Source organism: Platalea leucorodia, assembly GCF_965183815.1.
Source record: "Platalea leucorodia genome assembly, chromosome: 4".
In the NCBI taxonomy this organism is placed as follows: domain Eukaryota; kingdom Metazoa; phylum Chordata; class Aves; order Pelecaniformes; family Threskiornithidae; genus Platalea; species Platalea leucorodia.
This window is the reverse complement of record NC_138826.1, coordinates 30,504,830-30,517,644: the sequence shown is the minus strand read 5'-3', so window position 1 is coordinate 30,517,644 and position 12,815 is coordinate 30,504,830. Positions and strand designations below refer to the sequence as shown.

The 12,815-nt window shown below is 38.6% G+C and overlaps 1 protein-coding gene across 1 annotated transcript in view; it reads right to left on the bottom strand.

The window, feature by feature from the left end:
* Positions 1–1,036: 1,036 nt before the first annotated feature.
* The window catches only part of NRG3 (neuregulin 3), a gene marked incomplete at both ends in the record, with an annotated part of 418,654 nt that continues 406,875 nt past the window's right edge, over positions 1,037–12,815 (bottom strand). The window contains 2 exons of the mRNA XM_082309742.1: positions 1,037–1,544; positions 7,198–7,368. Of these exons, the coding sequence (XP_082165868.1) occupies positions 1,037–1,544; positions 7,198–7,368 (679 nt within the window). The remainder of the gene's footprint in view (positions 1,545–7,197; positions 7,369–12,815) is intronic.

Genomic DNA, 12,815 nt, shown 5'->3' with positions numbered 1-12,815 from the left:
GAAGTGGGAACAAAGTAGGGCAGCATGGACACTTATCAGCTGGGGTTTGATCATATTGGATCTCCCTGACTCTTCTCTGAACAACCCATAATAAAAAATAAGTTAAAAAAAATACACACACACTCAGAAGTGCTCCTTGAGAGCCTACAAATATCTTCAAAGCATAACAGTTTAGAAACGCTAAGGGGCTGGTAACAAACAACGGAGTTTATGTGCCCACTCAAAAAAAGCCAAACCAAAAACCAAAATCAAACCTGTCATAATACACACTTTTTCACTTTCTCTTGTTCTTCCTCACTCTCCACCAAGGCAGCTCGGATAGGCAAAGCTCAGAAGATGGAGCAACCGCGGGCTCCTGACCACTGCATCTCTACAGACCCCAATCCCACTCCACACTTGGCCAAACCCAAAGCTCCTAAATGTTTCCATTGACTTTCTTGGGCTGACTGACACATTAAAGTAAGGTTGAGAGTTAAGCATCTGGCTCAATTTAGGGATTTATTGATATTCCACAGTAGGTACCAGACCTCAGAAGTAGAGGTCGGCGTGCCTGTTTCCACGGTATGAACCTGGAACCAAGAGGAGAGGGGGAGAGGGCACTGGGTCTGTGCTGGGGTGATGGAACTTTCTCCCCAGGGTCTGAATCCCTGGCCAGCATCTCACTGCAGTGCTGCCCTGAAACCAGAAATGAATCTAAGAATGGTCTTGGCCTTTACTGAAAAAAAAGATGCATAGCCTAAGCCTTCGGACAGCTGAACGGGACCGTGGTACAATGCTCTGTAACTGAAACTGTATGTGTAATCCTGCCTAGAAAGCACCTGATGTATGCTTCATCCCTCCTGGAACTTTTCCCTTAAAAAAATATTTTGTTAAAAAACACTATGATATGAGGGCGGTTGACTATTTGGTTTCTTCTAAGTAGATGCTCTTAAATTAATGCATATAAATAATTTGTATTTAATCTCCTCCCTTCATGTTTAGCAAAGCATCGAATGCACAGATCTCTTGTTTCCCCTCCCACAACCCCCACACAAAGTCACTTGGTCAATACCGAGTCTCTTTGCGTTTCGCTTTTTAAGACAAATTGTGCCTCTCGCTCTGACTTGGCCATGGGGCTCATGGGCAGAAAGGCTGTGTTTTCGCTCGCGCTGCTCTCTGCTTCTACGCTCGCCAGTTCATAGTCCTCCGACCTCCTCGCATCCGTCAGAATCCGAATCTGCTCCTGCACAGTTTCTAGCAATATTTTCACTTCGTGTTGTTCTGCTATAAGACAATTACTGACTGGGGAACTCACATTGACAAGTTCAGCTGAATAGGAGTTTTTGCACCATTTGATGCCTGTTACTTCAGAAACATTTTGCATTTGCATGCAGGCTTCGTCCAAGCCCACAGACGGGATGATGGGAACGGAGTTGGCCCTTGAAGATGAGTAGCCGACCAAGTCCTTCTGATCCACGTTATTAAAATAAGGGGTTGTCTCTCTTGAAGGCAGTTGCATATTTATTGAAGTATTCTGAGAAGTTTTTAAACCACTGGATGAATACCTGGAAAGAGTAAAAAGAAGTTTTTGTTGTACATCAAGCGGTCAGATGCAACCGGCAGCAGGAACGCTGTATGAAATTCAGTGAACTGTGCTGAAAAGATACATGTCATTTTTCCCTCACGCTAGGAGCACTCTGTAATAGTGTGGCCCTGGGGAAAACAACAGACTCTGGAGACCTGGTTTTGATTCTCAGATCTGCTGGTGGCAAACCCCTGCTTTTCTCTCGGCCTTGTTTTGCACACCAGTATATGAGAATAATGACAATTCCTTTTAAAAAGCTTTCAGGAGTTATACTGTATTACAATTAATTTTGTTTGAAATTAAATTTGAAATTCCATTCCTACCTTCCTAACTGGGGAAATGGATTGATGCTTTCTTCAACATCAGAACTCTCAATGTCAAATGGCTATTTTAGGAAAACACTTTAAAAAGGCTGGCCTGATTTGTTTTCTTAGATCTCATCTGGAAATAGAGCTAATACATTGGGCTCGAGTTTTCCAGAAAAATCCTTTATCCTCCATTAATACATATCATAGGATAATTTTATTTATTGTGAGGCAACTTTGGTGAATTTTTATCAACATTTCCATTTTGTTTCAAAGCCAAATTCATTATTCTGATCAGAAAGTGTTTTCGCTTACAGGAAATACTTCGAAAACAGAAATGGAAAGTATACTAAATATAAAATAAAGGAAACAATGGAAAAAAAAAAAGATGTTTCCCATCTTAGAAGTGGTTTTACAAGAAATCTGGAGCTGTAAGAGTTACTATATCTACTAGTCATGATTGCCAAGGACCACAGACATCACCACAGTACTGGAACATATTTTATTTATAATCAGCTTTGTGATCATATCACTATTTAATAAGGCAAGCTAATGGTGAAGTCTAATATGTTTTATCCATGGATGAGGAAAGCAACATTTAGATCTGGTGTGGAAGCAGGCGCTTTGAGCTCTGACTTGAAGGCTATTTTTCTGAAAGCTGCTTAAGCCTTCTGGACTTCACTAGGGATAGCCTTTTACTCATACATGCCTTGCTGCTTTTGGCATTAGCAGAAAGAGAACTAAGGAAAAGAAAGTGAAATGCATGAAACAGCCATAGTCCAATAATAGCGTACAACACTAATTAACTGGAAAGGCTTCCTTTGGCCCCATCCTCCTGGCGAGCTGTCAGACAGGAGAGAGACGAGGAGATATCTTTAGGCTCATTTCCAGCAGAGCGTTGCTGAGTTGTAATTAACTTGTCTATGGTGGCACGGTGTTTGTACAACTGCTTGACACGTTAACCCATACATGAGCACGCATGCAGTTCTGTGCAGCCCCTGTACGAAAACTCTCCAGGCATCCCTAAAAGACCAGAAACGCAGCTGGGAGCTCTGCGATAAGGAGGAGGTGGTGTGATCTTTGCTGCTATCTCATGGAAAGAGATACTGCTTTGGGAAGTGGGACCCAGGGGAATAATATAGCAAGCAGCTTTTTTGGATACGTGATAGAACTTCTTGTACATGCTATACATCTGCATTTGTTTTATGTCTGAGCCAGCTGAGACTCAGCTTTTGGTTAATTACATTTGCACTATGCTTAGACACACTTGTAGCCACTTACGGAGGGCCTTTTTAGAACAGTTTTCAAGAATCAGTTTGAATGAAATACTGATCAGGGATATTATTCCCGAGGGAGGACAATTAAAAAAAAAATAAATGAAAACAAAACAGTGCAGACCTTTGGGTTGTGCCCATTCTTGTTTCCTTTGCTTATTATATAATTGTTCAAACGACTATAGCTGGAGAGATCGCATCAGTTGCATTATTCCCTTTTTTGGTAATTCAGGCCCTAAATATATTCTGGGCTGCACCCTGAAAACAAAGGGAGTGAATGTTTTTAATGAATTCACATGCAATGGATATATTATATGGATGATATATAAGCAAAAACAAGAAAAGACTGAATTAAAATGGGTTTGGTGAGAAAACAGTAACATTTGCCAATTCTGTAATAGAGATTCAATTATTCTTGGTATTTTGAAAACTAATTGGCAGCAACAATAACATGTAATGCAATGCCTGGCGTATTTCCATGATATTTTTTGAATTACAGATAGACACACCAATTTTATGCCAGAATTACATGTTTCTGCCCTGTGCTCACAGGGCTTTCAAAGCAGGACTGAGGATGAATTAAAGCACATACACTATGTGCAATAGGCAAGGTATTAAACTAGTGGGGATATTACATCTAAACCGTGTGAGACCCAGCTTTTGGTTAATTACAAACTGATCCATGCTTCTACTTGTGACACCAGACTGCTGCTGTTTTCAATAGACTGAGACTTAGATCTATAATTGCAGAATCTTAATTACATTTTCCTATAATTAACTTCCCTAGAACTATAGTTCCTCCTAAGAAAGATATGTTTTTTAATCTGAAAAATTATTTTGTCTGAATAAATTCATTCATGTGCACATATTTCAAAGTGCAGCTCGCTCTCCACCCTCTTCCTGAAACCAAGCAAAAAAAGAAATTCAAACATTTATAAATATGCAATAGTAATTATGTTACACTCATACAATTAAGTCTAAATTAAAGAATGAAACTGAAAGAAGCATAATAATTTTACTGCCCCCTTAAAATAGATATTAAAGAGAGACAGAAGGGATCAGAACTTAAAATACTAAATGTTTTTGTTTAGCATAGTACCAATAGCTTTGCTATAAGACCTGTTGCTATAGGTGTTCACTATACGAGCCTGACGACAAGGTGAATGAGAGTCATTCCAGTGGTATTACCAGGCTTTGGTTCAGCCTTGTAAGTACATATACCTACATATACACACCCCATTTTCTACCTGTAGATATGACACATTGGGTCTTGTATACATAAACACATCTATATCTGTATATATACACATTCACAGGCTATAAGGCACTACTACTAACACTTCATACCGTGTAACGCAAACAGCTGGCACTGAAAGCATGCGATCAAACTGCTGTTCACTTAACGGCATGTAAACTCGTGACACCCTCAGGGACTCGAATTGACCTCTGAGATGCGACTGGCATGGAGAAGGTTTGTTTTCTTTAAGTCCCTCATTTCAAGCAGGTTTTTCTACTCCTTCAAGTAGCATACCGATTAAATAACTGATATTAGCTGTATTTGACTCAAACTCTGCAAATATTAGATAGATCCTGTTGCAAATAATGAAAACGGGTGTTTCTTGAAGGCAGCAAAAGCTTTCTTCTCAATGTGGAAGGGGAAGAGGAGCACTTTTACAGGACTAGACAAAAAGTAATCAGGTAAATTACCCTCTTTTCTATCAAATATAAACATACAAAATCTGAATAAACTTCAGCCAGAGCTGCTGATGGATGAACTTCAGAAGGCTCACAGAATTAGAACCACTTTGATTTGTGCAGCCCTATAGGGAAAGACGGAGGTGAAAAGGGAGAAGAAAGGAAGGAGAGTAACTTCTGCAGGGAACAAGGGAACTTTTCATTTGGGCTGGAAATCTAATGAGAATACCAACACTATGAAACTAGCAGATGTTTAGATGGTAAAAAGCCATCTGATTTTGGGGAAACCTCTTCCTAAGTTAGAAGAATTCCATATAAAGTAGAATTAGTGAATTATTTTTTATTTTTGTTCAGAGATAAGATGCACATTTATATTTTGGTTGCATTGCTGCAACACAAGACAACTTGCAAAAAGTTTTGTTACACTCTTAAAAGACTTCATTTTCATAAAAACCATCATCAGTAAAACATTGTAATAAAACAAGATCAAATAATTGCTTTTGTTTTCGTGCCTAACATTGACATCTTAAACATTCATTTCCATGGGTACTAGTTGAAGACTTTTGGTATCGTATTTGTGACATACACAGGCTGCTGTGACTCCCTGTCACAACACCACCTGCTGATGCACTCAGAGGACTCCTTCAGAGAACGGTCCCGTTGTCAGAGCCAATATGAGGAAGGTCTAATTCTACAGACATCCCGAGCACACAAAATACAGATGAAGTGCTTTAGTGGGTTGAGGCCAGAAGGGGTTGCAGTCTGGTCCAAATATCAACCTTTTGCAAAACTGCAAATTTAAAATATAGGCCAGTACAAGATGATGCTTGTAATATCATGCACTGATTTCCTAGAGAAGAGTAAATACAACTACCCAACAAGACAGCTTTGCTGGTTTCTACCTCACTTCTCAATCTAGAAAGAGGCTGCAGTACTCTCCAGAGCCTGCGTGGCCAGACACTGCCGCTGAAGACAGAAAGCTATTAGCTTCAGAGCACAATTTGGAGTCACAATTTTCGTAAGGAATTATACACACATTATCATACAAACGAACAATAATATATTTACTGCAAGAAGTAATAAACAGTTTTTCCTTAGAAGAAGCAAACAGTAACAATGAAAGAAGTATGAGACAAATGTGTGCTTTTTAAAAGAAGTCACCAGACACCCAAAGCTTTTGCCGCTTTGCTTTCTCCCTTCCTAGGTAAGCCCTGTTCTGGGTCTCTCTTTCCTAATTACTGTGGCCAACTCTGTTAGGTAGATGCAGCTACAAAACATTTAGTGAGCCAAGTCCCCCTCTCACAGAGTACCCCAGACCGAGCAATCCTGCTGCAGGTTGGAAAGCGTTGGGGGGGAGTCACGGGGGGAATGTGTGCCTGCGCTTGTGCCCACATGTGCAACGACACACACGGGTAACGACGCTTATTCTCGGTCAGCACTTGTGGCTGTCATTTCCCAGGAGGTCAGAGTGGATAGCGAGAATAGCTCCTTTCTTCCCTGAGGAAAATTAAACACGTAGGCGACCTCAGTTCTGAACTTCATAAAGCCAGTTCCCATACCAAAACGTACAGCTGCCTTCTCGCAGTGTAACTCTTCACTTCACTGCACTGAGGTCTGACTTACACGTGCCCAAACTGGTGGTGTTTTATTCTGTTCCAGATATTGCTCCTACTTTTACACATAATGTGTTTGTAGTGATTCTGGAGAGTCTTTGGAAATCTATAGGGATATGTAAATATTATGCAAAATATCTCAGCAATTGCAAAAGACTTCAAAGGCAGCTGTAGGTGCTCAGGAGCACTTCTGAAATACAGACCTTATGTACAGCTGGAGCTCACATTCAATAGTCTAAAAAGCTGAATTAAAAACAGAAAAATATTGGATCCTTTGTGCATTTTCAAAGACAAACCTGTGTGAAGTGATTGGTCTTCAGTCTACAGCAAACATACTTTGCAATGTACGTAGATTTATTTAAAAAAAACATAAAAGTTGGACTTCTGAATTATTTTCTCTTATTTGCTCAGTGCTGGGAAGAAAAAAATGCTATGCAAAAGTTACGAGAACTGCACATCACGGCACCACTAGAAAAAGCATCAGTTATAAAGAGTAATGTTGCCAATCACAGTTTGTTCTGATCACTCCTTCTACAGCCTTTGAAAGGCTTAAAAAGAGCAGCCAGCCAAATGAAAACATATTACCTTCAAAGAGCCAGTATGCGGAAAACGTTCTTCTGCTTTCAGTACTATAAACCCTGGATCCACAGTACACTACAACTGGAAGGACTGTAATGGCAAAGCATATTAACCACATAACAGCAGCCACTCACAAACTGGCTCACTTCAGTAATGGTATTACTTACCCGTGACAAGGTATTGTGTCCTGGTCTGTGATCCTTGACTCTTCTAGCTGTTGATATGCTGGTCCTGTAATTCCATTGAACCTACCCCGAGGTAAGGGAGGAGTCCTCCGAAAGGCATTTCTATGTAGCATCCCACTTTTTTGTCCTGGGCTGCAGCATGAAGAGAGACTTCTAGGAACAACACCAAGAGTACAGTAAAAATTATCACAGTAAAAGCGTAAACTTCTGCAAAGTAAAGATTCAGGATTAATAATGCATGGATTACTGTTTTTATAAACTTTGCGGTGACAGTCTATGATGTCAGTAGAAATTCTCTATGGAAATATAGTACTATAATCCACGGTTAGCAGCTGTTTACGCTGTATTTAATACACCACCTCTCTTCTAGGAATGAAAATAATTGCCTGGTATATTAAATGTTTTCTTGTACTTGATGAAGGATGCTTCTTTTTTTCCATGCTGCATACCATAATCCTCCTATATAGAGTTGACTCCTCAAACAGTATAAATAAACAGCACAGCTCCATCATACCTAGAGCTGAGCTCAAAATCAAATCTTAGATTTAGAGTCCATTGTATCGTCTGTCAGCCTATGGGGTCCTGCTTCCCGATACAGCAACATTAAATTGGGAAAAAATATAACTGAAGAATATAGGTGGAGCTTATGAACTGCAGCTTGAAGAAACCATCTATGACATCAGTTTTCTCCACATAGAACAAGATTTCTTTTCTATACTGTTTTATTCTTGTTTTATATACATTGATTGTTTTCTTCTTTATACATATATACATACTGCATTGGTTTTTTATGTGATATAACACAAACTTGAATATGATAAAAACAAGTAATAGTTTTCAACTTATTTTAGAAAATTGCTTTTGTAAACAACAATTTTATATTGTTTCAGAAGGAGAATTGATTTTTTTCCATTTAGTGCAGGAATTAAAAGGTATCTAGAATCCATAGTTTTGGTGTATTAACCGTAAATTCAGCTGTTGCTAATGCAAAAATAAGGGAACACAGAATTAAGGCAAGACACAACCTATTTCTCCTGTTAACAGGTCACGGTACTGCACAGCGTGACTGGCTATTCATTTTCCAGCTACTCCTATTTCTCTTGACATCTCCTAGGTCTCAGAAATGCATATGTATTACCTAATATCCTGTCACATCCTTAATGGTGTTTTAACGTAGGTTTTGTAGATGCATTTTAAGAATCATTATTTTTGGTTAAGTGAATAATTTCAACTTCTGCTACAATTCAGCTATGCAAAAGACTTTTGATAATTTGTTTCTTTTTTCCAATTATAATGTAACTTAAAAGCATTCTGCATTTTATACCTAGTGGGAACTTTATTTATAGTTAGGGCCACATCTACTCCCAAAGCAATTCTTGCTTGGACCAAGTATGTTGGACAAATTCTCTTGGAGCGTACATTTCCATTAAAACCGACCTTTTCTCCCCAAAGTCAAAACATAAGAAAGAAATTCAACAGTCTCTGGCCTACTGCTCAGGCTAGCAGTGTTCCATCAGGGTCTCCACTCTGTTCTCTTCCACACTTTTACTTTCCTGGTGCTTTTTAATTGAAAAGATCAAGAACTCACAGCAATAGCACTCCTTTGAGGATTTTCGGTGCTTCCTTAAATAGATTTTTCCTTAGCTATTAAGGAGGCTGCGAAAAACTTTTTTAAAAAAAACGAAGCACTGGCCTTTCAATTCTGAAGGCCGAGTTCAAGTTGTGAGCTGCAGTTCATATTCTGTAAAATAACACTACCACATCACAAAACAATTGACAATTTCTGCTCAGGAGAGTTGAGATTATTACAGCAGGGGATCTTAAATGATGCAGCTGAATGAATAATTTGTGATGGATAATGAATTCCAGGGTTTTTTTATTGATTGCAGTATATTCATCAATGTACTAGAAAAGTCAACAAACTGATTAACTTAACAGACTTTAGACTGATTGCAAATATTTGAAACTAGAAAGGCATTTTTAATTGTGGTTGGTTTGATGCCCTTGTGCATCTTCCTTGTTGGATGAGAGCACATGACCTCCCATCTAATAACATGCACATGCAAATTCACAAAAGTTTTGCATTTGTGATAGATGTAATTGCAACACATACAGCTATGCCTGCGATAATTGGTATAAACTGCAGCAAAGACGCATATAAATGCCCTATCTGTACTTTAACTTGCACTGAAACTCTTGTTGCTACATCTAATACTAAATGCTACAGGCTGCTAACGGTGCATGGGCTGGTTAGATTGAAGGGATCTGGCACATGCCAACATCTTCCTGCAATCACAGCAGCTCCAACACCGACAGAACATAAGCAACGGGTTTGTTGCTAATGTGAGGTTCTTATGCTTTCAACTTTTCTGACAGAAAAGAAAAAAGAAACAGAGAGGAAAATGAACAAAAATCATTTGTGGTCATGGACAAGACAAATTCATTAAGAAGGACCAGGAAATATTTACAGACAGTGCAGCTGCAAGCTGCAGGATAACCCTCATTTCTTGAAGCACCAAAGACAAGATAGTAACAGTTTTTGTCAAAAGTTCTATGAAAAAGTAACTCCAGCATAATAAAGTTTTTCCTTTTACACAAAACTACTCTGAACGTCAGCATACTCTTCCTCCAAAAATGTTAATACAGTCCCTCTCAGGCTTCTGCTCTGTTGCTCACGTGAAGTGTTCCTCTCTCTGAGGCAAACAATGCCTTTCAGATTTCTTCAGGGAATTTATCCTCCTTTAGCCACCATTATGGTTTCTTGCTCCCTGTACTCCAGTCTAACTGGGTAAAAGAAACCAGTCCACCTAACTGAGCTGTTCAATAAAACAGACCAGTAAGGAAAGCTGTAGCAGATATGTCTTTAAAATCTACTAATGAATTACTCCAGAATAACAAAAATCAGAATATGTTTGAACTGGTTCACAAGTAATGCATAAACTAGGGAGAAATATAGTTCTGATGAATTAATGGTTTGGAAGAAGTAGTTCAACCATCTCTCAAGTTAATTAAGAACTTAGGATTCATTGTTGCAAATTGTTTTGTGTGAAAATTTTCTTTAAGTTGAGCAACTGAGTAAAAACAATGTCTGTCTCAGGAGGTGGAGTATTCTCTTCTCAAGGCACATACACAAGTCCCAAGTGCAGTTAACCGCGTTCATGAAGAGGAGAAGACTTGCGGTGAATTTATAGTAACTCTGGGAATCCTCCTGTCCTACTTTTTAGTTAATTACTAAACAAAATTGATTATACATCACATTATGAACACACTCAGGAGTAACTTTGTCAACAGGAGCATGAAAAGAATTAACAAGAGGATGACAATTAAAGCGTTAAAACTTTAGATGGGATCCCTCCTTTCTTTTTTTTTTTATCCTTCCTTTCTTTTTTAACAAACACAATGGAGCTACAGAAATAGGGCTTATAACCATGGTGTGTGTATATCTATTTTACTTATTCTTTCCCATTTTCATGATTGTAATTCATGAAAAGAAAGATAAAAAGTTGAAGGAGGAAGGAAAGTTCTAAAATTGATTGTAAATACTCTGTAAAGGCTCTGTACCTGCAAAAACTATACAGAGAGGCATAATGTATTACGTACTATATTACCTACTGATCATGAGATGCGAACATTAGTGTTGAAGACATGGGTTTTGTCCTTGCAAGAAACAGTAAAGACATACCCCAATGACAGAGCTAGCTGCCAGACAGACAGGGTCTTCTGATGTTCCCTAGGAGCCACATTTTTAGGCTAAGATAGACAACCTATTGCTAACATTTGTACAGATCAACTATTCAGATTTTCAACCAATTTTCAGTTTTAATAAAAAGGATCTGTTATACCTGAGAACATAAGCATCTCAATAAATACCTTGCAACAATAACAATGCTGTATCACGAAGCCCTTTTGTCAAACTGTTTACAAGAACAAGATGACACACAATGAACGTGTCTCTGTTGGAGCCTGTGTTGTAGAAGGCTCCCCAAAGGGAGAAAGTTAACATAATGTTTGGGACTTCAACAAAGCTGTATGTGATTAAAATAACACTAAGATAGTAAGGAGAATATTATGCCAAAAAAGCTGTGGCATAAGAGAACTGAACTTAATAATTTTATCCCTTTTTTCTCTATAGCGTCCTGTATCCCAAGCATTTAAACATCACTTTTCCTGTGTCTTTTCAAAGTAATCACGTACTGCCTCAGTACATGATTACAGTGTAGGAAAACATCTAATCTACAATGGCACAATGACCTGTGTTTCCTAGCTTGTGTTTATGAACCGTTACAGCTGGTCAGGTTCTCAGCCCAGGTGAGGGGGACTGTAGCCTGCTGTTTGCAAAACTCTCTTCTCCCTTCGCATATGCAGGAGAAGCTTTCCAGCAGCCATCCTACACCTACAAATCTACTCTTGATTTCTGAAATGGGAGCGTTTTTGCTTCCATTATATATTCACGTATTCAGGAACAGAACGTGCCAGGGCTGATCGGGGACTTTGAGACTCTACATAAATCCTTCAACACTACCTATATCATCTAGTCACCATCCTGGTTCCACCGGATAGGATACATACAATAGGAAAAGGGAACAGAGCATTTGAAGGTACCTCAGTGGCACTGAGTTTAATCATCTACCATAACTTCATCATATACTCCCTGTAGTGCATTGACCAACCTTCATCAACTACAATGATAACCAGGCTACTACTCCAGAAAGTTGTTCTATATTGAAAACTTTGAGGCTTCTTTTCAGTTTAAAATTACTTATGATCAGCATACATCTATTTGTCATATGTGCCACCATACTCCTTAATTAAAAATAAGTCTTTTACTTCTTGTTATGCTTTCTATGATGTATTTAGAAGCAGCAGTCATATACTCTTTTTAGTCTTCTGAACTGAAGACTGAAATGAGACAGACTCTGTAACACTTTCTATGGAACACAGATTATTTATTCCTTGTATTAGCTCATGAATGCAATTTGAGTCCATAGTAATCAGGAGGCCCTTTTAACCAGGTGAGATAATAGTGGTGTATTCTCATGCTATATTCAAATGAAGTGACAACAGTGTCTCATCAAGTGGTTTTAATGTTTCTGACTTTCTGATGGAAATGTCTTGATTAATACTTCCCCTCATCGTATTTATCTTTTGCACAGCTGCATCACTTTGTGACTTGGTTATCCTTCGACCAAGCAGCATATACTGAACATTTTCTTCCTCATATGTTTCTTGAATTTTGTTATTAGCTCCCAAATGCACAACCTTGTATTTAGTACTGCTGAGCTTCAAGCCACCTCTGTTATGCCACCCTTCAAAGTTATTCAATTCATTCTTTATATCTAGATCCTTATCCGTACTGAGTCTATGTATTAACTAATTTTTTCAGTATGTTCCAACTTCTTTGTGCCAAAGTAATGCACAGAAGCATTAAACAAAATTTGTCCCCAACTTTGACTAATTCTTTGAGCGCTCCATTAGTGCTCCACTGGTGAATGTCTTCAGCCCAGCACTTACCTTCTCAACTCCTGACTATATCCCTTTTAACCACCTCTGTATATCTGCATTACAGTTTTTCTGCTTCCCTCTACTTTCTGCCATTAAAG